The sequence below is a fragment of the Melitaea cinxia genome, chromosome 11 (assembly GCF_905220565.1).
Source record: "Melitaea cinxia chromosome 11, ilMelCinx1.1, whole genome shotgun sequence".
In the NCBI taxonomy this organism is placed as follows: Eukaryota; Metazoa; Arthropoda; class Insecta; order Lepidoptera; family Nymphalidae; genus Melitaea; species Melitaea cinxia.
The window spans coordinates 8,758,705-8,786,476 of NC_059404.1; the positions used below are offsets into that span (position 1 = coordinate 8,758,705).

A 27,772-nucleotide genomic window follows, 5' to 3' on the forward strand; every position below is an offset into this window, starting at 1 on the left:
TTACCTATAACACAAGAATTAAGTTGCTTACTTTAAAAACAGACGACCGTATGTGTATGCTGTAGATATTTATTTATGTATTTAATTTCTAATTAATCTAATCAAGGATAAATTAGTCAAAGATAATAGTTAAAAGAACTATAATTATATTTTAGTTTTAAAAATCCCCGTTTACATACAATGATTTTATTTTTTAGTCATTATGACCTAGTAGGTATTTTAGTTATTACTGTCGTGTAACACCGCCATTATATTTTGAAATGATATTGATTGATTGATTGCTTGGCTTTCATTTGTGCCAGTGGAGCACAGTTGATTCCGCCAATTTCACGAAGAGTGGAGAACACACGAAGGAGATTGGTCAGTTTGACATGACATAAATATATTGTAGAACGATTTCAATGTCAATGTCATTTCATCTGGCAACCTTTTTTTCAAGCGGTTGATTATTTTAATTTTTTTATAAGAGAAAAAGTAAATTTAATTATTTATATTTTTTCGAATTTTAAGTTTCGAGCCTTTTTTTACTAAAAAAACTGTACAATATTCACATTATTATTATATTTACGGTACGTTTTACGGTATCTGTTATTACGTTTTGGGAACGTTCCCCTTACTGCGTGACCCATTCAGGAGGAGCGGTCTTTGAAAATACGACGCTTGGTCACAGGGGCGAAAGGTGGTGGTGGTCTTAGGTTTTCGTCATGTAGTCAATAATCTTTAGAAAAATCTCACAATTTTAGTACTATATTCAAATTTGGCGCTTTTTAAACTCACAAGTGGTAACACTGACGCACATGTGCCAGCTCATTAAAAACTGACAGTATACCGAGCATTCAAATATGGTTAAAAAATTATTGAAACCATACTTCTGGATTACAACGCGAAAACTCGAGAGAAGGGGTGTCTTAGCTAATACTACGGGTGGTCACCAAAGCTTCATCCCCCCTTCAAATGGATTAAAAAATTGTTAAATCGGGTCACGTAGTATAGCTATGTTCTCTAATATGTTTAGATAGTTTTGGATACTCCATGAATTTTATTCGCTATGAAATAGCTTTCATTTAATTTTCATTTTGCTTTAAGGTTTGTTGGATAAAAATATGTCAACACTGATGCGTAATCTGCGCCTACGCGAAATTAAGAATAGTTTTGTGTGAAAAACGGAGCTTATATAAGTTCAAATATTATTTAAAGATCAACGAGAAATGTATACGTACTTTGACAACTTTTAATTAGGATTCAATGAAGACTTTTGTGTATAAATATTAGATGAAAACAAATAAGTGTATGTTTTAATCACCTTTGCCTATTTTCGCTATCTCCGCTTTTAAAATCCTAACCGTCGTGGGCAAAAGCCCAGATAAAAGCTAGTTTAATAATGAGTCGATGAATTTTTTATTGATTTAAACTAAACGACGAAATAATAGCGCGTTAAGTAATTGACATTTGATGTATATATAATTGTATAATTGTTTTGGTTTCGATATCCGCTGCCATGATTTAAATGGCGTCATGGTTCGTATATTTCTATTGAGTTTGTTAAAAAGCAAACAACTTCATAAATAATAAGAGCTAGAGATGTAAAATATATATAAACACGACTCGACTTCAATCTCTTCTAGCTTTATATTGTATATATTAACATAAACTATAAAATCTTTCATGAAATATTAATTATTTTGGAAAGAATTAATAATTAAACACAGGAAAAAAATCTAGTGGGGGCCGTTGAGTGTGAGGTGTTAATTTTTTACATATTTTGTACAATTATAATATGTAATTTATTACGTCGTTTGAGATGATCAAAAATTGCTTTATATGCTACTTAGTGCAATAACCAGGAGAAATTAAACACTTTTATTGATATTAAAGTAAATCTTTCACCAGTCTTTAAATCTAAGCCTAAAATTATTAGGAAGCACACTTCATAAAAAAACTAGTACGAAAGGTATTCCGTAAAAGAATGTTACCTAACAATAACTAAATAAAAAGATAAAATAATTTAAAGTAGCGTATTTCTTATAAACATTCTTGGCACTATAGTTTTATATTAATGTATTTTGGCCGTAGTTCTTGTTCTTAATACTCGTAGCAGTTAACACCATCTTTCATCTGTAACGATCTGCTCTTTAATACAAGAAATAAAACTTAAAAACTTTGTACTTTCAGGTCGAGGTTACAGACGAAAAATGCGATACGATACGATGGTAATCGGATTTATAAAGACATTTAAGTGAAAGTTATTACAACCGTATAAAGTTTTCGACATTACTGCTACATGCTTTTAATAACATAAGTCGCTTGTATAAGCTTATGTTGGAGTTTTTAAAAATATTAGTTCGTTAAATAAATCTTAAGTGATAGTAAAGCTATATTGAAGTTAAGCTCTAATTTATCACATTCGTCATTTCAGTTTATCACAATCCACTGCAGAAAATAGGCCTCTACAAGTTCATGCCAACAATGGCGTGAACTCGTGTGTTTTGCCCCGTTACCACGCCGGGCTGGCGGGTTGGTGACCGCAGGGCTGGCTTTGTCGCACCGAAGAATATTAATTTATCACATTGAGCGTGTTGTATAAGCTTACACCATCCCACTGCTGAGCATAAGCCTCTTTCCCCATCCACACGCACCATTACACCAGAGCGGTCGTCCGTTTGGTTGTTGTATTAGCTTTAAACGCTTCAGCCTGTAATATCCCACTACTGGGCATAGGCCTCTTTCCCCATGTAGGAGAAGGATCATCCACCACGCTGCTCCAATGCGCGTTGGCGGACATATTCCCTACTACGAGTAACGATCGCTATCAGGTGTACATGATAACAACCGGGACCGACGGCTTAACGTGCTCTCCGAGGCACGGTGGGGAGACCCACAAGGACTGCACAAACACCCAGACCACGGCAAACACCTGTATGGCCAATACAAATGTTTGTCATGAGCGGGGATCGAACCCGCAACCGCCAACGCAACAGGTACAATCCATGGCTGTAACCGTTGCGCCAACGCGGCGTCATAGCTTTATTGCGATGAAAATTTATTGTAAAAAGTATTGAAAAAAAAAAACGAGTGGGCTTTAGACGACACGATTGAAGTAAAACTTCTTTAGTAATAAGCCTGCACTGTGTCTTGGACATAATAAATGTAAGTGGCTATGAGAGGAATAGAGAGAAAAAATGTGTGCTCGCACCTCTCTCTCTTGTTGTGTGTGTTAGTAAGACTTTTCGTAACGCTCTCGTTACGCATGCACCAGCTTACTCCCCAAGGCAAGTGCGTGTAAAGAAATTTTACTTTAATAAACTAGTTGAACTACTGTAGAGTAACTTTGGTGTATGTATGGTACAATAACACTTAAGGTTTATAATTAAGAGTAGTATTGTAATGGACTACGTCCATCCTCTAATTTCACTATAAGTGAGAAAGATTGGAGTTTAATCTGCTACGTGGGTCGCAGATAGAGATTAGCGGATAAATGCGTCCAAAAATAAATCCTGAGATATGAGGGTTATTCACGATGTATTACGAATTTAACACCCAGTTGAGTATGACACAAACTATTTTTAAGGCCCGTTTATGGATTTCGATTGTGACTAAAATATTTGTGGTCTATCATAAGGAAAAATTATCTCAATTACTACTACCCGTTTTCAAACTCTACCTTTCTATATAAGATAGCATAAGATATATTTTTAAAGAATTTTCAATTTCACTTTTTGAATCACAAGCTAACGAATCGCCTAATGGAAATCGACTATTAAACTGTTTGATGAAAGAATGTGTCTCTATGGTTACATATGGTATGGAGTGAACGTTTTACTCCATGACGGTGAAAATTACTTCAGAATTTTTGTGTAATATTTATTATTCCGAAATAGTTGTTCATTACATAACTATAAACTTCTTGTTCTTTTGCATTATCTAAAACCATTAAATATTATTCCGTCTTCAATTTTTTTTTCTATTGTAAAAAATGACACCATACTGGGACATCTACATTTTCTTCTCTTCATCTTAATCTTTAGTATGAAAAACAACTGAGTTACTCTAAATATTACTATATCGCTATCTAATAACAATCAAAGCTTTGTAGAAAAACTTCAACAAGTATAAAATAGCAGATTAACGTATTTTTTTCTATAAATTAAATATTTGCGGTAATAAAAGAGTTTAGTTTAAAGGAGAGCAACTTTTCACTTCATCCTATCTCAGCCCACTGCTGGAGACAGGCCTCCACAAGTTCGCGCCAAAAATAGCGTGAACTCATGTGTATTGTCCATAGTCACTACGCTGGGCAGGCGGGTTGGTGACCACAGGGCACGCTTTGTCGCACCGAAGATGCAACTTTTAGGTATTTAAAACTAGAATAGCTAATCTACTTGTTTTCTTTGCATTATTTTTAATTTTTATATATTTACTATATAAAATAACTTTGGAAATGTGTATTATAAAGAAGAAGAAGAAAAAAAAAACGTTTTAGATAAGAGAAAAAGATAAAGTATTCTAATTATAATTATTTGAATATTCTAATATTCAAATAATAAAAGAAATAAAATTTAAGTTTAAATTAGCATTAAATAAAAATTAACTTAAACAAATTATATTATCTACTAGCTATGCCAATGACTTTGTCCGCGTGGAACAGTGATTTTGGATAGCATTTTTTGAATATATCTTTTGGTTTATTTTGGATTATAAGCACCGTCATTTGGGTATTTAGATGTTCAACGTGATTCTTAATATTGGCATAACGTTTTTATTTATGAACCGATTGACATGAAACACTACATGTTAAGTGAAGTTTACCAAAATATATTAGTAAAACCGCATTTAAATCGGATAAGCTGTTTCTGAGATTAGCGTGTACATATTACATATACATTTTTATTATATGTATTGATTTATTTAAACTATCATAATTTAATTTATTTTATTTATGTATGTCCGCTGTGTTATATGGTCACTAAAAATCAATATCCGCCTCTTTATAAATATTATTATACGTTTTTAAAACCCTTTTTTGAATGCTAAAAACCTTATCCTTTGAATACAAAGAAGTAGTTAATTGGTTATAGCTAAGTTTGTTGTAGAAAATAGACATTTGAAAATACTTGTACTTCTAAAATTAGTATTTTCTCTTGGAATAATTAACATATTTTGAGTCTGTAGTTCAGAATAATCTATGTTATTACCTGAATATATAGTTTAAGTAGAAAACATAAATCCATTATGTTTCTATGACTTAGTGTACTCTCTATAAAACTTAATTATAATAACAAAAATAATAGCAGAAACAGTTTAAAATCTTAGTAAAAAAGGAACATTGCGGAATTATTTATGAAAGTAATAATAAATGATGCCTTAGTAAGACGAAATTTTAGCAGAGTAAGTTCACCTCTTCAGGGATGAAGTCTTTCATGTCGTCGAAAGTATGAGGCACTGGTAGACCGCATGCTGCTCGGGTGGACACGTAACTGCCAAGGCCGTGGTCGCGTCCACGTTGAATGTCAGTCGCTCGGAGGTCTCCTCCAAACGTGTTGTTACGCCTAAGAACATTCAATTTAATCAAATCAATTATAATTAAAATCATAGACATAAGATTAAGTATTCTATAGCTTTATTTTTTGAAATGATCTCGATGCTTTTTTTCCTTTCTCTTTTTCATTTTAAAAGTTATATTTAAAATTGCTGTACAAGCTCATACCATGATTCAATGTATAATATTGTGCTTTCTTGCAAACAAAAAAAGTGACTTTAATCACATCGACAAGAAAAATAAAAAAAGTCATTGAGTTGTTTGTGATAGAAGCAAATTTTTATTTTTTATTAACTTTTAAAATTATTTCACGTCAAAGGAACTATATTCATTAGGTATACGAAAAAAATCAAACGATAAATTTAGCGATTAAGTTTAAGTTTACACTTTCGTCGGCTATTAAATGGGGTCCATCGATAAATATTTATTACTAACACAAGGACTTCGAAAGATTTAGTATTGTCGTATCGTATAATACGCAACACAACAAAAGGATTTTCATATAATATATTTTTTTTTGCTCTCTGAAAGCAATATTGTATTGTAAAGTTTTCAATAAAGTACGAAGTTCACTTTTTATTTTCGAGAATGAATTGAACCAGCTATTACACTCAATATTTGAAAAAGGTACCATTTTTAACGGTATTGTTAAAACGGCTCATAGTTTTTCATCATATTTTATAAGAGGATATTAATTTTTTTTAGCTTTTGTACATTTTTTAATAAAAAATTGTCATTTATTGAAATCGCACAGTTCTTATTAATATTGGAATAAATATGTAGTTGTTAAAAAAAGATTTTTTATCTAGGTATTATTAAAATTGTTGTAATGAATGTGTTTCAAACAGAGGATAGGAGGTAGGAATTATTTTGTTAATTATTATGATAGGAACATAATTAAAGCGTATTTGAAATATAATATTTGTTCTAATCCAAAGAGTTAAAATTTCAGGAAGTATATACACATTTAAATAACTGCGTTATTCAATTAAAGTAGGTGTTTTTAACTGTACCAGTTTTTTTATTCTATTAAAAAAAATTAAATAGGTAAAATGTATTAAACATTGTTTTTTATTTAATCAAAGACCTTAGTTTTATATAGCCTTTTTACTCATCGGTAGAATTTCACTCTTTTGAATTAAAAGGATATAAAGGGAAACAGAAATATAACGTTAAATTTAAATTATTCATACCTCTTATCGGAACTAAAATAGAAAACTGTCTGTTTAGATAGGTGTTAAGAAAAATGTCTTAAAACTAAAATTGAATCTCGTACCATTGTTATAATAATAAGTCACTTTTAAAATAAACAAAAATAAATCTCACTTAAACAAAAACTGCGTGATTTCGCTGTCCCAAAACTGATCGCTGTAGCCCATAGGTTGATAGGTGAGCCCTCTGGTTAAATCATCGAAGGCATTTTCGAGTTCAACTAGTAATGGTCGATTGAACCAATCGCTAAGACGAACTACACCCGCCAGGTGTCTGTCTTCTGTTACCATTCTAAAACAAGACATCGGTAATATTAAAAACGAACATAAAAAATCTGTTGAATTAGTTATTAAAATATTAGATACTTAATACCAAAGTTTTTAAATATATTTACATCTTTCTTTATCTATAGTAATATTATCAAGCTAATGAGTTTGATCGAATGCTCTAATCTAGCGTTGGATCGTCCATTTATTAAGGAAAGGTATAGACTATAATTATGCATGTGTCACAAGAGATACTATAGCAAAAAATTACGAAGGCATAATCTCGCATTATAAATACAACTTTCGCGACAAAAGTTAAAAAATAACTTTTGAATTGATGTGATGATACATATAAATAAGATCAAAAATCGTATAATCGTAATATTGTCGTTCTTATGAAAGTTTAGCAAATATAATAAGCCTTTACTAAAAATTCCTTGTAAAATATTATGTGACTATTTTTTTTGTTTTTACATAATAAAGGTTGTTAAATAGACAAAGGTTCTATTTATAGTTTATGAATAAAAAAAAATTGCCGAAAAGAATATATTTCTAGAACAATTTATAAACGTAGATATTAAATTTAGGGCGTTTAAAAAAATCTACTATATGATAATATATAATACAATTAAAATAATAAGAATACTTAAAGCATCCGACTAAAACTATATAAATAAATTCAAGCTAATTATTAAGACACGTCTTTGGGCTATGCCTACAAACTGGGGATTCTAAAGCAATATTGGTGAAAAAATTATTTATATACATATAGTTTTTAGGATTTCTGAATGGAGTCTGTGTACATGACTTCAAAGAATTATTTTTTTATGAAAAAGTAACAATTATTACTTGTAGGTTCCTCAATCTATGTGTATACATCTATCTCTATATTATATGTATACAGTCATACCTACACAAACCTTAGGATTAATAATACTATTATACTTATTAGTAAGATGGGAATTTTATACGGTATTATATATGTTAATTCCCTTTATTATACGACAAAATAGGGTCAAAGAAGATAAAAATGTCAGATAAATTACACTTACTTTAAGTAGCCTCTGATCAGCGTGTGGAAGTGTCGGAACGCAGCTGTTGCGTGCTCGTCCAAAACAGAAGGATCTACTTTAGGATTGTAATCATTTATGTAGCCCTTAGCTCCAGGATAAATAAGTCGGTTCTTCACCATGTTTTCAAAACCTATGAAATATTTAAAATTATCAAAATGTCTAAATTTCCAAAAGAAATTCTATGGAAACTTCCATATCTGCTTCTATTATGACTCGTCTTATACCCAAAGGTTGTCTGAAAGAATCTCTTTGAGTGGTAAGTACTTTTGAGTTTGTTTTTGTGCGTGTATATGTGTGTATTTTTTTAATTTTTGTTCTTTTTTATTAATTAGCTACGAAAAGAGTATTTACAATTAACATGCAACGCCTGCGAAAAAAAAAACTGTACGACTAATAAATGCTGGTTTTTGAGTTGTTGCGATGGGTTTTCAGAGGCAATTATTAACCTGTCAAACAAAAGCGTTTTCAATTACACGGAAGTCAATTAATTATCAGTATCAATTTTAAGGTGGATATGACAATATATTTTGACGTGTATTCAATCAATGAAACACGTAATAAACATAAGTAAGACACACCTGTATCGGTAGCTTGATTTGACCTCGCCTCGCGTGTTTTGCTTTAATTAAAGTGATCTGTACATTAGTATACTGTGTGACTACGGCATTAAAGAATATAGCCACCCGCTCTCCTCCCGTGGGTGTCGTAAGAAGCCACTAAGAGAAATTATAAAGCCGACCGATGGTGGGATAACCATGCTGGCTTTGAAATGCACAGGCCGAAGACGGGCAGCAGCGTCTTAGGTGCGACAAAGCCAGCCCTGCGGTCACCAACCCGCCTGCCCAGCGTGGTGTTTATGGGTAACACACATGAGTTCATGCCATTTTTGACGCGAACTTGTGGAAGCCTATGTCCAAGCAGTGGACTGCTGGACATACTGGATATTAGGTACATTAGTAAAGCTTTAAGCAATATATACTAATATTATAAATATTTGATAATAAATTAACTCATACGTAGTGGACCGATTTTTTAAATTCTTTCAACAGTAAAATGCTACTGTTAATTCCGAGTAAAAAAAGGTTATTGGGAGAAATGGGAAGAGCCAAAATTGTGTAAATAAAAGAAAATTACATAAATACAAGTACGAGTCCTATTAAAGTTTTACATTCAATTTATTTATGTAGCGATAGATATTATTCGAGGCCTCTTATATTAAAAATAATAACTATAAAAAATAAAGGTAAAAATAAATGACATCTGTGTATAAGTTTAGAATATAAATCGAATCGTATCAAAGATGGTCGGCATAATATCCTGCAATATATTTCGTATGTTACCTTTTTATTTTCTGAAGTATTTTTCGTCGCGGAATAATGTTTAGATATCTGTGGTGTTAAATATGTTATTTTTTTTACGTTACACGTTTCTTTTTTAATCATGTGACTATGCCATGTCAATCGAAAAAACTAGTTTTTTCGTGGTGGACTTTAAAGTAAAAAATATTGTAAAATATAATTATTTTATACGGTTTTTGAAGTAAAATTTCTTTACGCATGCTTTACTTGTGGAGTAAGCTGGTGAATGCGTGACGAGAGCGTTACTAAAACTGTGATCGGGCGAGGCGAATGTTAGTTGAGAGGGAGATATAAGTTCGCAAATATAGAGACAGAGAGAGTGTTACGTTTGGTAAGTTTTACTTCAGTCGTATGGTATTAAGCACACTCATTTTTATTTATGTATATAGTTTTTAAATATAACGTTAATTATATCGTCATTAGTAGTATGAGTCTCATTTAGATTTAACATAATAAAATTGTAAATGAAAGGTGTTGGAAAGTGAACAAAGATCTTACCAAGGAATATTGGTAAATACTCGTAGTAATTGATGTGTTGTAATTCTGCAATAACAATACGACGGGCTTCTTGATATAGCGTCTCGTCACTCCAGTGAGGGTTCACAGCTGCAAGACCATCGACTACTCTGTTGTGTTCACGCATGACGATGATTTGAAGAATTGTTAGTTGAGGATTTTGGTTTACTCGAATATCACCTATGTAAAAAAAGATTGTTATTATGTATCAGCGTTTTTATCATTTCATCGATGTTCTGCTACTTAAAAAAAATATTTAATATTTGTAGATTCACTAGTTGAATAATAGATTAAAAATAAATATAACAAAGTACAACGCTAAATTTAGTTTTTGAGTTTTGTTGAAAAACATATTTTAGAACAGGTATAGATTTTAGTTTAACTCGGACTTATTTTGGTACAATATGAAGAACTGAATTGAATCGAAGTGTGATAATATTAAAAACATTAACATATTACATTTAAAAATAAATAAAACCGTTTAAAAATAACATAAACGTCATAGAAATTTGAATATTCATTGTCTTTAATATACATACGAGTACATAATATAGGTACTCGTATCTCTTCAAATACTTTTAAATCCTTCTATTCTATTCTTTCTATCTCTAAGCTCCTTAATTTATATATGAAGTTTTTTAAATTTACCAGCCAAATAGCAGGGTTCATTAGGTGATTGTGCAGATTCACAAGTAAGTGTGACATTAGGATCTTGAGGCGGAAATTCGCGTCCTCCCCTTATAATAGTCCTCAATCGACCGCCGACAAAAGCGCGGATAGGTCTCGCTTGATTCTCACTACTTCCATAACAGAATGAGGCGTCCATATAAGCAGTTACTGTTGAGATCTGTACAAAATTGTTTCTAGTTAATAATAACTTTATATAAAATAATTTTGTCATAACCATGGCTATGATTCATGATAATAATAGGATTAAACAGTTAAAAACATAATAAAATTGATCAAGTGTTTATTTACAATTCGTTTTGTTCGTAGCAGACTATTGTCTTTCATAAGAAGTCATTAAAAATGACATTTTTACATTCACAGTGAAGATCACAGCAAAATAATACTGTTTTCAAGCAGTATTGTGTTCCTGTTGGTGAGTAAGGTGACCAGAGCTCCTGGGGGGATTGGGGATTGGGTCGGCAACGCGCTTGCAATGCTTCTGGTGTTGCAGGTGTCTATAAGCTACGGTAATCGCTTACCATCAGGTGAGCCGTAAGCTTGTTTGCCGACCTAGTGACATAAAAAAAAAAAAGACAATTATGTTAAGTTTCCAGAAAAAAATGAATTGTTTGAATTGTTGGTTCTTATATTTAAAAGTTATATTAATTCTAAGCGTGGATCTATTGCTGTTTGAGGTTGATGTTTTAGAACAAATCATCTCAAGTATAATCTTAACTAAACCTCAGATTGTGAATTTCTGACTTTTTATTAATCACGTTTCATAATCAAGTAAAATAGCTAGAGGCATTATTAAACACTATCAAAAACTATTTATCGGTCAATTTGTGACCTTTAGGAATAATAGGAATATAAGTAATAATTCACGTGCACGTAAAATATTTCTCGAATTATATTTTTTATGAAATGTTGTAAACTCATACGGCTTGGACGTGTTATAATCACAATACTTTATAGAAAGACGTAAATTAATAATAATTAAATGTTGAAAAAAGTCACTTTCGCTGAAAATTTATTCCTTTAAAATAAAAGGTTGAATTTTTAGGATTTTTAAACGTAGCGAGCTACTGTTAATTTTAATTGTTACAGGTTGTCAGTAATTAGTGATTTAAACCTTTTGTAACGTTTGATTGTTCTTTAAAATTAATTATACAATATAGATAGATAGATAGATACTCTTTATTGTACACAACAACATATATTTATTAACTTCATAAAATGTGTTTAATATTTACAATGAATATTTTCCAAATAGTTATAATGTATTCAACAAGTGAATTTTACATATTCTATAATAATATGAATAAATTTAATAATTAATTAGATATACAACAGTTAAGATTGGGCCAAAAAGTATGCTGAGTGTCATGGCAAACAGAAATATTGAACACTTGATATATACATATATAAAATGAAGAAAATATAATGTACTTAATTTTCATTAATATTACCGATTGGGCAGGAGAATAGCGAGGTGTACATCCCCTGTCTCTTGTTGTGCCAGTTCTTACGAAGTTCATGCACTGAGTACCGACTTGAGAGTGGACCTTATCATTTAGCGGGAACAGAATCGGCGCGCAAAGAGGATTTGTGGCCGCGTCCGGTGAGAGTTGACCGTTATCATCACAACACGATATTGAATCCTTATCTTAAAAAAGAAAGTATTCGTTTTATTGTTCGTTCTTTTTGCTGGAAAAGGATCTTTCAAGGATTTTCTATGATTATTATTTTTAATCATTACACTAAGACAAAAGCAGCTCTGTCCGTAGGCGGCATTGTACCTATTGTTTTTTTTTTTTTTTGATACTAGATCTTTATTTATATTATCCCTTCTAGTTGAAGTATCATATTCTACACCTTAATAATATATAAGGAACAAACCAAAACAAAACAAAACAAAATTATACTTACGACTTTGAGCTACGCCAGCCGTGAGAGACATGTCGTGAGTTATAATTTGACCCCACTGCTGGGCGTTTAAATTCCACACTGGGTCGACCAATTTTTGCTCCGGGAACAGGAAACTACTTATCACTCGTGCATTCGGTAACTCCTTGCCAGACTGAGATGTTGGAAAAGTACTTATACCTAAAATAACACATATGTATATTAAAATTGTAAATTTTTATATTATTTTTTCGATACACAATGAATTTTTTGTGATATGCGATTTATAATAGTTCAAAATCTACCTACGAGGACATAACCAGTGTTGTCGTGAAATGCTCAGCATGAAAAACTATCTAAATAATTCATCCATCCATTACTGACTGACGAATTCGCATATATAATACGCATCTTATCGGAATTCCGAACCCTTGGAGTACGACGTAGCTTAGAATATCTTTTCTTTGCGTTTCAAAATTGAATACATAGGTAATTGTGTTTGCAGGCAAACGAAGAAAACCCGACTTCAATTACATCGACAAGTAATACAACGTAGGTAGACGAAAAAATAGTCAAGTAAATACCCATTTTCAAAGATTACTCCAAAAGTTGTAATCAGATCTCGATGGAATTTAAATGTGGCCACATGATAAACACCGGCTTTCGATTCTGTTAAAAATCATCAAAATCGGTACACCCAGTAAAAAGTTATGCGGATTTTCGAGAGTTTCTCTCGATTTCTTTGGGATCCCATCATCAGATCTTGGTTTTCTTATCACGGTACCAAACTAGGGATATCTCCTTTCCAAAAAAATAAGAATTATCAAAATCGGTTCATAAACGACGGAGTTATCCCCTAACATACATAAAAAAAAAAATATACGGTCGAATTGAGTAACTTCCTCCTTTTTTTGAAGTCGGTTAAAAATAGTAGCATTAATATATATTTTTTTCTTATAACATTCAGACACGGTCGTCTACTCCTATGGTAAGCAACTTAATGCTTGTGTTATAGGTAACAGACGACTGTTATAACTATATATTTTTTGATGAATAATACAAATATTACAATATAATAAACCCCAGATTCAGGCGGGAATCCGCGCAACAGGAAGCAGGGCCACTACAAACAGCGCCAACGGGCTATTCAATATATAAATGTGTGTAATATATACAAGTATAGGTTAGTATTACACCAAATAAATATACTATACGACGCTTGAAAACCGTAAAAAATAATATAATAGACCATCTGACGTATTAGGAATAATTTTCGTAATTCAGAAGCAATATATGTACTTTTTTATTGAAACAATTGAAGATGATTGATTGTAACCGTTAATGTTTGGTTCAGATTGAAAGAAAAATGTCCTAGAAATAATATCTTTACCATTAAGTCTTGCGATGATTAATGGTCTGTAATTTTGATAACAATTTTAATGTCATTAAGGAATCGTAAAAGACCAGGTAATTAGACCATTGATTTAAAGTTTCTGGTGTATTCGTAACAGAAGGCTAATAGATTATTATTTAATTATTTTTAAATACCTAAGTGGAGGCATATGCTACAGTAAAATGTGGGTAATTCGAGTAAAATTTTATTTTGGCTGCGTGACTATTTTTGTCATCTAATTTGTATTCACCACCCATCTTTCACTCTACAATAAAGGAAATCAATGTTCGGAAACCTTCAATTTAAGATAGAATTCTTGAACCTATTTTACTCGTTATTTCGAGTAGTTACCTAAATTAAAGTATTTTTGTTGCTTTTCTTTTTGGTGAATTCTCTCTTTTTGAGAATTACGAACATTTTGATTGAAAGAAATATATGTACTTATAGTACTGCTTAACTCGTTTTTGTTATTTCTTGTGAATTTGAACTATCATTTATACTGTTAGAAAAATAAATCATGAAGTGCTTTTGCAGATTCAAACACGATAGGATCTGTAGCTCTGTAAAATATTTAACACTATAAAGGTTTTATTATTGAGGAAACGTTCTAAAATTATTCAACCTTGTGGAAATGGTTTATTTTCGTTGGAAAAATAAAAATAAAAATAATTAGAAGCAAGTTCTCTTAGTACATCATTACATTATATAACCCTATTAAAACATTAAAAGTCTTAACAATTCTGTAAAATTTCAACTGTATGCCTGTTATAATCCCATAGAAGAATAATAAATAATTGTGTTTGCTCGCAAACGAAAAAAAAAACCGACTTCAATTACATCGACAAGTAATACAACGTAGATCGACGAAAAAATAGTCAAGCAACTACGCGTTATTAAAGATTACTCAAAAAGTAGTTATCAGATCTCGATGAAATTTATATGTGACCACATGATAAACATCAGCTATCGATTAAATTAAAAATTATCAAAATCGGTACACCCAGTAAAAAGTTATTACGGATTTTCGAGAGTTTCCCTCAATTCCTCTGGGATCCCATCATCAGATCCTAGTTTCCTTATCACGGTACCAAACTAGGGATATCCCCTTTCCAACAAAAAAAATTTTATCAAAATCGGTACATCCAGTAGAAAGTTATGCGGTATAATACAACGTAGGTCGACGAAAAAAGCGTCAAGTAAAAACGCATTATTAGATATGACTCGAAAAGTAGTTGTTAGATCTCAAATAAATTTAAATGGGACCAATTGGCACACACCACCTTTCGATTAAAATAAAATTTGTCGAAATCGGTCTACCCGGTCAAAAGTTCTGATGTAACATACATAAAAAAAAAAAAAAAAAAAAAAATACAGTCGAATTGAGAACCTCCTCCTTTTTTGGAAGTCGGTTAAAAAGAAAAACAAATGAACTGATTTACGAATAGTGGAGTTAAACTAAAGGGTTCGACTTTGATTTGATATATCCCAGTGTTCTTAGCCTTCAGGAATCTAAAAATTACTACTGCTTTAATAAAGTCTGTGTTCTTATAACAAAATATAGTATAATTAATGTATATAATGTAATAATTATGTATATATTCTTCTTATTATATTCTCTAGATAACAGTTTTCTAATCATAAAAAATATAAAAACGTTTCAACAGTTCCAAAAATTTTGATAATAGAAAAATCCACATATAAAGACTTCGCTTAATATTAGGTTTTTACCTATGAAATTGCCGTTTCGTCGTACTAGCTATTTCAAAACTAAAAAAAAAATAGCTAAGAACTCGAATTTGATATTATTTTTATTTAAAAAATATACAATTCTTTTTTTATAATTGGTCATTTGTTTAATGGTTAGCGTTCTGTTTACATCGCATTTGTACGTTTTTCGTCATCATGGATATGTTAAAAATTCGAGTGATAATGGAGTATGAGTTCCGCCGGGTAGCAAAGCGTTTACGGTGCGAACACTACTAACGATCGTACCACCCGTTATTACTTTGCTCGCTTTCGTTCCGGAAATTTTAACCTAAGACACGAACCACGTGGTCGGCCGAAAATGTTGGTCGACAATGACGAATTAACGGCGATTGTGGAGGCTGATTCTCAAACTACAGCTGAATTAGCAGCAGCTTTCGAAGTTAGCGCTAAAACAATATGGGTCCATTTGCGTCAAATTGGCAAGGTAAAGAAGCTCGACAAATGGGTACCTAACGAATTGAATGAACGCCAGCGCGAACTACGTTCTTCCTCATCCATCGTACTCACCAGATCCTGCTTCTACAGACTTCCGCTTTTTCCAGAATTTGGATAACTTTTTGGCGGGAAAAAATTCAATACTCGAGAGGCAGTACAAAATGCCTTTAAAGAGTTTGTTGCCTCTCGTCCAGCAGAGTTTTTCAAGGAAGGCAATAATAAGTTACCACTAGGTTGGCAAAAGTGCATTGATTCCATGGGTAATTACTTTGAATAATAAAAATAAAAAATGTAGAAAAAAAAGTGCGTTAACTTATTTCATTAAAAACGGTAATTTCATAGGTAAAGACCTATTATAAAGCTTCACTATAAAAAAAGAAACCATGATAGTCTCATAACAAGTTTAGACGTTTGTACTTACCGTCACCGTATTTGTACTGAACTAATCGACCGTAAGGAGTTTGAGGAGTCCCGAGCGTAGGTCTTAGTAAGTTATTACAAGATCCATCAATAGTCCGATAGCGGGATTTAACGCAGAAAGGCGGGACGATACCGCAACTTTGCGTGGCTGGATCTTGCCCTGACCCCAGCGGGGGAGGGGGATTACTGAAACTATATTCGCAGATGGTTACAATCAATTAAAAAAAAATTACACAGTGCGTAAAAATATATGTAAATTAAATAAACAATAATAATCAAGATCATTTATATATTGGTATGTAAAATTACAAACTAATATAAAACGAATTAGGTTGTATGAAGATGTTGGTGTTTTTTTTATGTACCTATTAAATGTGGGCTTCATGCAAATATAATTCTTTACTAGCAACTTTACGACGTATAGGACATAAAAACACAACGGCCTTAGATGGATGTTTGTTGTTTTTCAAACATAAATCTAAATTGAATTTTAAAATTTATAGATGAACTATTGAAGTATTATTTCATTAAAAAATACTAAAAACTTAAATAATAAATTTAATTTATTTAAACTTTTTTTTATCGGAACTATAATCAGAATTTTATAATAAAATAAGTAACTAGTTAATGAATTAGCTGTAGAAAGTAATATCTCTCGCCATGCTCAATTTTGAGTTCTTGAGTTGCGAGGACTTAATTAATTTCACACTTACATAATTATCTGTTAATAACATAAGACTTAATTTTTTACAAAAAAAAAATTAAACTTGCAAATGTATATAACATTAAATATTGGTACTTTAGGGATATCTTTTTATATCGTATACGAACTATCCTTTCAAATCGTAGGCTAATTTATTTACAGAAAAGAGAATCATAAAAGTATTATGCATTATGTTCCAGAAGGCTCTCTCCTCTGAAAATACCTTAATTTTTTACAAAAACCAAGTAGCAATAATTCAAATAATAGTGCAAAAATGGCTTTATTTTGAATGTTTTTGATATACGTACAGGTCGACTGTTTCGTGGCCGTTTTTAAGAGAGACTTAATTTTGTGTTTTAGATAATTATCGAATTTTATTCAAATTTTCATATAAATATTTGTAAACATATTTTTTTTTTACATATATGGTACACTCAGAGTCTGGATGGGAATCGAACCCAAAATCCTATAGCAGCCCATATACATCACCCTGCAGGCAAACTGCTAACTCCCAAAATGGTGTTCATGAAATTACAATAAAAATAACCTGTAGTTGTATTGTTGAGCTAGCTCTTCGAAATCCGGCGCTTGTTGTTTGCTGTTAACAGAATTGGTGCAAATATTTAGTTCATGCAACATACAATCAAGCATAAATTAATTACATAGGTTTGTGCAGTATCTAATAGGAATCACTAAGAAATTTAAATGTTACTACAACAAATTTAAATTATTACGATTATACAGAGGATGTTTAATAGGAAATAGTTCTAAAATTAGAAATTAATTAATTACACGCTATTTAAGCATCGTATAGAGATTTCCGCCGCGTTGAAGCGGTGTAGACATTTTAAGAAATTTAGTGACAAGTGCATTACATAATTATTTTCTTAAGTTGCTTGTTATAAAGGGGCTCTAACATAATGGTTATAATTGTATCATGCAAAAGAAATTTCACACAGATGAGACATTTTACTTGTGAAGTTATTTTTTTATTTCATTGATTTAGAAATATATTTTAAGATTTGGCGTTTAATAAAATACCAGAGAAAGTGCGTGCCTACAAAGTACACATGTCAGAATTCAAACTTCTTTGGCGAACTAATTTTTAAGTCTTAATTATATTTATACAAATCTAAAGCTTTAGATTTCCGTTCCAGCGCTATCGACGAAAACGTTGCCGTTTACATAAACGTTGCCGTTTCATCCGTAAAAATTTTACCCTCATGCTAAAGAAGTTTCACTTCAAAAAATATTAAATTTTAATAGATACAACATATCATACAAAGGAATAAAGCACTAAAAATAACTGTGTGAAATTTCAAGATTTAGTTACAAGTGTATATTAATATATTTACAAGTTACAGATAGTAGAAGTATATTTGACATACCCAAGTCCATTGACAGGTAATCTTTGTGGTGGGAATATACCTCTATTGTTACCACCAAAATTTGAAGGCGAAATGCTTTGTAAAAACGTGTCAACGGGATTCGTTTGTAGAATTATATTTTGCGCCAGCGCTGCACTGCATAGCGCCAAAAGGCATAATGTAAACGTAAACATTTTTATCTGAAACAAAATAAAAATTACATTTTTAAAATATGGAAGTGTTAAAATCAGATTAGGCGCACGTAATTTTTAATTTGCAATAACCGCATAATAAACGGTAAAGAAATTACAAAAGTCCTCAGTTCTCACGTGACCATGGTTGCTGTAAAGTATTCGAAACGTTGCGCATCTAAAAAACTTAATAAACCGCGATAAATACCGAAAAAGTTGTTTAATATAATAAATAACAAAATTCACATTATACAGCAGACTAAATTATGTTTAGGTTTTTAATAATCGTGATGATCTTGATTTGTTATAATAGAAAGTAATTATAATCGGAAACGGGTTATTACCGAAATACGGACCCAAAAAATTACTAAAAGGAAATTGAATCGAAAGAAATTGAAATGGTGCTATATCGGTAATTTATCATCAATAGGGCAATAATTTATGTTGCCTTTGTTGTCTAGAATATTATTGTATCGTCTTATGTGATGAGCATTACAAATTCTTAATATAGGTACGATAAAAAAGTACTATATAAAAAATAAAAATAAACATTTACATTTTTTTACATAGAAATGATAATTGTTGATTGAGTATTATTTTCGTGCGTTGCAAGTATAATGAAACAATGAACTAGACACAAAACATTCAGGAGTAAAAAAAAAAAAAAATTGAGAGTAAATAATGAATTAGGCTGTAATATTCTTTTAAGTTGAGTTGGAGTTTATCAAGACAGATTAGTTCAACTGAATAGGTATGTTGGGTTGGTCCAGATATTAATCAAGGTCTGTTGTGCCTTATCTAGTAAAATAAAATGATTTTCACAAAGAAAACAACAATTGAAGGTATGTATGTATAAAAGTTTATCACTATAATATTGTAGGCCAAGTCAGTATATATGATAATATTATTCCGGTAGGGATTACATAAATCTCCTAATAAGTAGAGCTTGTAAGGAAAAAGCCACTATCAGAACTTAGTGTATAAGTTCAATAGTAAACATAAAAAAAAGTATCAGTAAAATTTCTCTTCATTCTGATTTCTTCAACGTGTCTTCCTGTATTTTAAAATGTTTTATAGAGTCATTAATGCTTTTCCTATTTTATATCATCCTAAAATTTTACTCTTATTTTTACTTCAATTTTAATAGCTTAACTCTAGGTTACATTTTATATTATTTGTAATTTAATTGTTGTTTCACTTGTAATAACAAAAACGATAATAAGAGACGCGAGACGATTCGATGAGTCGTTACATCTGTACAAATAAATAAAATTAGAGTGTCTGTTTGTAATATTAAAATAACCGCTTTGTACTAAATGCATATGGATGTATACACGGTACATATACCACAATAACATTTTTTACAATTTTTGTCTGTCTGTTTATTCCTGCTAATCTCTGAAACGGCTGAACCGATTATGACGGGACTTTCACTGACAGATAGCTGATGTAATAAGGAGTAACTTGGGCTACTTTTATTTAGCAATTTATTTATTTTATAACTCTACGAACTGAACAACAACTTTTTTGTTAAATTCTAAGTAATATTATAAATGTGTGATTCTAATATTCTAAGTAATATTATAAATGTGAATGTAAGTTTGTTTGTTACGCTTTCACGTGAAAACTACATAACTGATCATCATGAAACTTTGTACACATATTTTTCGAAGTATTAGAAGTAAGTAACTTAGGATCTTTTTATTTAAAAAAATTCTGTGCGTTCGAAGCCGCAAGTAAAAGCTAGTATTTAACATGAGGGATGTAATAACATATATTTTAATGATTCATTTGAATTTATAATAATTCATGTAACGTGAACTATGATTTGATAGAGCATATTATTATAATCGTTATATACCTATTATACATTAAATTCAATTGTTAATAATAAAAATATGTGTATCTAAGATTAAGCAAGGTGCATGAACAGTGGCCAGGATATTTAATTAAAAACGATACTTGACGTGAGAAAAAACCACGTATTGTATATCACTTTACCAAATAAACTCTTAACACGTATCAGGACCAGTACCTATTAATTGGCTTGACGTAGGTACAAGGAACACTTGATATCTTCGCGTTACATCAAGCCCTTGGTTATCCGAGATAATGGATTAGAATCCATATTTCACTAATCTGTCAATTAAAATAAATTTTTACTTTATAATAAATAAATATATATTATAAGTATAAATAAAATTTTTTAGTGACTTATTTTAATTTTTTCATTTTAAAAACGGCGTTCTTTACGTAATATTTATTATAATTGGTCAAATGCGTGTCTAAACAGGATGACAACGATACGATACGATATGATTCAGCCTGTAACATCCTACAGCTAGGCATGAGCATCTTTCTCCATGTAAGAGAAGGATTGGAGCTTAATCCATCACGCTGCTTCACCGCGGGTTGACAGGTTGACTGTACTATGAGTAACGATCGTTATTAGGTATTTACGACAGTAACCATGGCTTAATGACTGTGTTCTCCGAGGCACGGAGGGGAATCCCACAAGATGAATCACTATTTCTAAACGCAGATAGATTATAGTAATAAATAAATATTTAGCTTTGTAGGTCGTCAGGGATGAATAACAAAAAAGAAACAAATTGATATTTTGAAAGCTATTCTTAGACTTTTATTAATTTATTTGAAGTTGTAATATCGTCGGTCGTGATTACGCAGATAAATCTCTTCTTTGTCTTCGATATGCTACGTGACATCGGCGAAATCATTTTGTTTCACAAGTAGGAGCAAAAATAACGGAAACTAGACAAACGATTATTTTATTGAATTTAAACGAATATGCAGTTAAACTAAACAAAATCACGAGACATTTCTCCTTAAATTAATATTAATTTTAATAGAATGCAAGTATTTTTTTAGCTTTTTCGTTTATATTTCTTTAAATTATAAACTCTTACGAAGTATTATTCGTCAGAAATCAATTTGACCGTAAATAGATTCTAACTATGTAGAAAATATTTCCTATTTCTAAAAACGAACAACTACATTTTCCATTGCAAAATTTTATTGCTAAAGTACAGTGAGATCTTGCATTTAGATCTTGCAATGGAACATTTTTTTGTATACACTACTTAACATTTGAATAAAGAGCAAAATTACGTTGCGAAATAATTGCTATGAAATTAGCTAAGTCCAAACCTAAGTTTACGATTTTATTGTTTTTTATATACTATAGAATTTTGATTTAAATTAAATGTCGATAACTATTGTTCGTGTAGCCAATTTATTGTACTATTTTTTTTCTGATTGCTCATTTTTTGAGACATTGTTCTAAGTAATTATGAATATGGCAAAGATCAAGAAATGTGTGATAATCTTGTAAAGATATATTAGCATAATCTATGAATACTATTTTTATTAATAAATTCAAGTTTTTGTTGTTTTTTTGTTTTTTTTTTCATGTGTTTGTTAATTAATAATTAATACACAATTCTTTATTCCATTACCACCGCATGGCTACGGTACTAAAGAATCCTCTCTCTTCCCGTGGGTGTCGTAATAGGCGACTAAGGGATAACACAGTTCCACTACCACCTTAGAACTTAAAAAGCCGACCGATGGCGGGGTAACTATCCAACTGCCGGCTTTGAAATACACAGGCCAAAGACGGGCAGCAGCGTCTTCGATGTGACAAAGCCAACCCTGCGATCACCAACCCGACTGCCCAGCGTGGTAACTATGGGCAAAACACATGAGTTCACGTTATTTTTGGCGTAAACTTGTGGAGGCCTATGTCCAGCAGTGGACTGTATAGGCTGATTAATGAAAAATTATAATGATTATTCCATTAAATTATCAATTTTTTTGTTTACAATGTAAGTTTTAAGCAAGTAACGACGCACAATATAGAATTTAATTTAAAACTTTAAGAAATTAAGCTATCCATGTGAATATTGAGTCCCTGCTGGAGTTTATAACTTTTGTCAAATATCAGCTTAGGGATAACGATTTTGGATACTGAGGAGTCCTATCATATTTAAGTAACATAAATGTTTATAGGGCTGTTTAGTCTTGTCCATAAATTTAATGAATACATAAATTGTTGTATTTTATAAAATAATAATGTAACGTATTATGTAAATATTAACGTTAGCCGTATAGAAACAATGATCACAATATCCTTATTTCATTTAACTAGATTAAATTTCAAATAACTTTCTGTTAAAGATAGCGCGAAAACTATAATTTTATTATTAAACTAGAATTATAAATGATAGTTATGTCGATATCCTAATTTGTCGGGTTAAACTTTTCTCCTATTACTATAAGTTTTAACACTTTGGTGACCATTATTTTAATGAAATAAAGTATTAAATTATGAATATGAATAATTATTTCATATTTAGGCTTACTGTAAAAGTAAAGTTAAGGTAACGTAATTTTAGTTTACCTTAGGTAATCATAATTGGTAATTTTAGGTGCTAATTTCTTTCCTTTAATTACTTCTAAATGAATGAATGAAATCTACTTTATTGTACACCTGAAATAAATAGACGATACTAAATTAAGAAACTTAAAAAATATAAATAGTATACAATCGGCGGACTTATCGCTCGATCGAAATCGAGTGATCTCTTAGCTATTGGCTTTGCAAAAGTGCGATTAAACGTATAATATAAGGGAAAATGTCAATGACAATTCACATTCTGAAAACACTTTTCATTTTACGGTTAGTATTCTCGGACAAAGAGTCGGTGATATCGTGAGATATTTAAGTAAATAATTATTTAGTAGATTTATTTGTGTTCTTTCTCTATCCGTTAATATCTTGATTCGGTGGCGATAGTTTAAATCGGAATCTATAGTCATATATTAAAATTAAGAACTATATCTCGTCGCTATGAAATCCTTGAAAAAAAAAATTCTTATCACCTTTCTAAGGTAAAATAAAATTTTAAACAATACTATAATATAATTACAAAAGTCGTTTTCTATATTTAACTTTATATTCGATTAAAAAAGTTACGAAAATAATTAGAATATTTGTGTTTGCAAGCAAAAGAAAAAAACCGCCTACAATTACATCGATAAGGAATACAACGTAAGTAGACGAAAAAAATTAACAAACGTACTAGTCGCCACTACGATTTTCGAAGGGTCCCCTTGATTTCTCTGGGACGCCATCTTGATCCTGGTGTCCTTATCACAGTACAACTCTTGGGATATCTCATTTCCAACAAAAAAGCATAATTAAAATCAGTTCATAAACGACGAAGTTATCCCTGAACATACATATACGCTCGATTGAGTAACATCCTCCTTTTTTGAAGTCGGTTAAAAATGTAGGCAATTTTAGCTATGCAATCGGCGTAATTTATGTATTAGACAATTTGTGTTATGGTTGAGCTGACAGCTTCAATCTTCTTGTCTATAGAATTATTGACTTAGCGCGATCTGTAAAACTTATTCAAATTATAGAGACCTCAGCGAATCAGTGAAGTAATTAGGTTTCGTTATAGGCTCGATCGTCATGTTAATATTAAGATGAATGAGCAGTCTTATTAGAATGTTTGTTAATTTACTTTGTCCATTAATTTGCAAAAAAAAAAGCGCAATTAATGTTATTACTATACACGCAACTATTCTCGTAATGTAATCATGATTTGTTTCTTTATGTAACGAATATTAAAATCACCACACTAATTTAGATTAGAACATTTTTTGGTTAAATAGTTTTTGTGAAATACTTTTGACTTTTTGAGTATTCAATTTGTTATTTTCATTATTATTATTCAGGTTTATAAGATTGCTGTTAGGGATAACTTCTGGCGAATCAAATTCTGAAAATGCTTTCGTAAAGAGAAAACTACATTATTTGCTAAGTGTAGTAGCAAATATTTATAATAGAAATCTTAATAATTTTTAAAACATGTCAAAAGAAATTGCATTACTTCGTCATTTTATCCTTTTAAGTCGACGTAATGGTCAATGATACATCAATACAGTGTAGGTACTACAATAATGACATCACTCTGGTATGATCGATGCGTGTGCGTGCGATCGATGCCATATGTGTTATAAATATTACCTTCCGATCTGGACATTATGCCTTCCCACCGTATCTCGGAGATCACGTTTAGCGCTTGTTATGACATTTATCGTGATTGTTATGATAGATCTGGTTGCAATCGCTACTCCTATTAGGAATTATATTCGCCAACCCGTAGTGGTAGCAGCATGGTCGATTAAGCTCCGACACTTCTTCTAGATGGAGAAATGGCATTTGCCCGGCAATAGGATTTTATAGGCTGAGTCAAATTTACTAACTATAAAAATGTCAGATCTTAGCACATATAAAAAAATCCGCAACGTCATATTAATATCTATCCTTGGTAAGTAAGCTAAAATGTGCAATTTTTGTCAAAATTTATGTAAAATTTAGACACTTATTTATAAGCATTTTTACTAAACTTGACTTGAACTTGAAGTAATCCCTATGAAGTTACTTCATCATCTAGACTGCAATTATTTTAGACACATAATTTAAAATATGCAATAATATCCGCGGTGGTATTAGAGGATTAAAGATGTGTGTTTATAGAAGTAAATATTCTGGTCACAATTTATAACAGTCCAACTGAGAAAGAATGTCTACCTTACAGAAGATCACGGTCAAAATATATTGTTCTCACGTAGTGTTATATTACCGTGGTGGGTAAAGTGGCCAGATCTCCTGGGGAGGGTCGGGTGTATTTTCGGCAACGCGCTTACGATGCTTCTGGTTTTGTGGATACCCATAGGCAACGGTAACTGCTTACCATAAGCTTGTTTTCTAACCTTAAAGTATGAAAAAAATCAGGTCATCGAGCGTCTTGAGTTTATTGACTTACCCTAAACTTCAACCATCTCTCATCATTACTTAAATATCGATGCTCTATGTTTTTGTTTATCAATTAATTTAGACTTGATCTTCTTAGAATATCGAAGCTGGTATACTTCAAGTTTTTTGTCACTTAAATAAGCCTGTTAAATTCTCTGTACATTTTTGAATTTGATTCTGAAGAGTGGTAAACCCGTAATAGTTAACAGGATTTTATAAAAGATGAGCATAATTTGCCCGAAGAAAGATCAAGTAAGGTTTAAAAGAGGAGACATGTTGTCATCAGATTGGTTTTTTTCTGTTTTTGTATATAATGTATTTACGGATTTTCACCAAGCTACTTTTTTACTAATATTTAAAATAGTCTACAAATAAGTAAGTTTGGATGTAACCACGAAAATAGTATTCTTTTTAAATACAAAAGAGCTATCTCTTTAGAAGAACACCTCGAACTTTAAAGATTATACAAAATGTACTTAAATAATTACATTTGAACTAAAATAGCATCAACACTTTACCTAAAATTAAAATTCGAAAGTGATAAAACAGTATCAACGTATGAATATCAATTAATTATAGAATATACTTGATATGGTATAATTACCTGAAGTGAGTTTAAGTATCTGTAAGTAAAAAAAAATATGTCAAGAATTCATCGATGTTCATTAGTATTCGTTTTAAATTAGCATGTTATCGTAACACTCAACAACTACTGAAATTGTATCAATTAGTCAGTTAAATATCAATTATAAAACCGACAAAACTATTAGCAAAGCGGAAATATAAACAAAATACCTACTAATGAATACTGTACTCGGTCCAAATAAGTATAAAATATGTTCGTCATAGTCCGTCACATAAAAAGAGTTTTTTTTTAGTTTTCGCAACATTCCTCACAAAACTAGGCTCGCTATTAAATAAATTAGGTGGATAGTGAAAAGCAGGACCGGGCGGAAAAGCGAACATTGGGGGTTAATTAGGAATTATTTTTAAATCGATCTCCTTAAAAAAATTTAAAAAATGAAATCGTCATATTACAGAGTATGAAGTATGCAAATTTCAAACAAAAGTTGAAAGTTGAATTTGTATATAGAAATAAATATTAACGTACTTTTAAATTCGTTTGTTTATATTGAGATATTTTATCTTTACATAATTTTAAGAAAACTGAAAACGAAGTACTATAACAGTTGCAATAGTTTCAGATCGCCAAAGCGTTCTTTTACTATTTGTCTAATATTAAAAAAGTAATAACAACCTTTTATGACACAGAAAACAGCCCGCATAACTTTTCACTGGGTATATAGCGATTTTGATGGTTCTTATTTTATTCAAAAGTTGATGCTCGTCATGTAGTCCTATTTAAGTTTGATCGAGATTTGATGACAACTCAAAATCAAAAACAGCTTTATTCAAATAGGCCCCAAGAGCACTTTCGAATCATCATTTTACAAATTAAAACTATAAAAAGAAATTATTATTTTTGTAAAAGTAAAGCTACCACCGATTCGGAATGTAGATTCTGCAAAGAAGAATCGGCAAGAAACTCCGCAGTTACTCTTTTGTAAAATCTTAATATATATAAATTTCGTGTCACAATGTTTGTCCTCAATGGACTCCTAAACTACTTAACCGATTTTAATCAAATTTGAACACCGTGTGCAGTTTGATCCAACTTAAAAGATAGGCTATATTTTATTTTGATATATTATGTTATTATTCAGAAAAGAATAAGGTGATACGAAGTTCGCCAGGTCAGCTAGTAATATTATAAACTGTGTTTTAGTACAAAATTAGTAACATGTTGCATAAAAATACAGCGTCACTAAGTCCACACATATTTATCAACTATGTAATCCTGCACCGAATAATAAATACCGAAGAATATCTTTTTGAGTAATGATTGATAACGTTTATTTATGTACTTGACTATATTTGGTCTACCTACGTTGTATTACTTGTCGATGTAATTGAAGTCAGTTTTTTTTCGTTTGCGAGTAAACACAATTATTTTATAGAAACTTAGTCCTGTCATTAACGAAAAAAAAAATATCTTTTTTAATGTAGCATTTTGTAAGCTATATGCAATTAGATTTCCGTTTATGTATATA

At 30.9% G+C, this 27,772-nt stretch overlaps 1 protein-coding gene across 1 annotated transcript in view; it reads right to left on the reverse strand.

The window, feature by feature from the left end:
- LOC123658053 overlaps positions 1 to 27,772 on the reverse strand; it is a 47,358-nt gene that overhangs the window by 5,628 nt on the left and 13,958 nt on the right. Inside the window, exons 3-12 of the mRNA XM_045593535.1 lie at positions 18,642 to 18,820; positions 17,801 to 17,851; positions 16,552 to 16,736; positions 12,560 to 12,736; positions 12,100 to 12,296; positions 10,610 to 10,808; positions 9,944 to 10,141; positions 8,067 to 8,217; positions 6,863 to 7,039; positions 5,396 to 5,546 (exon numbers count right to left, since the gene is read on the reverse strand). Coding sequence (XP_045449491.1) covers positions 5,396 to 5,546; positions 6,863 to 7,039; positions 8,067 to 8,217; positions 9,944 to 10,141; positions 10,610 to 10,808; positions 12,100 to 12,296; positions 12,560 to 12,736; positions 16,552 to 16,736; positions 17,801 to 17,851; positions 18,642 to 18,820 — 1,665 coding nt within the window. The remainder of the gene's footprint in view (positions 1 to 5,395; positions 5,547 to 6,862; positions 7,040 to 8,066; positions 8,218 to 9,943; positions 10,142 to 10,609; positions 10,809 to 12,099; positions 12,297 to 12,559; positions 12,737 to 16,551; positions 16,737 to 17,800; positions 17,852 to 18,641; positions 18,821 to 27,772) is intronic.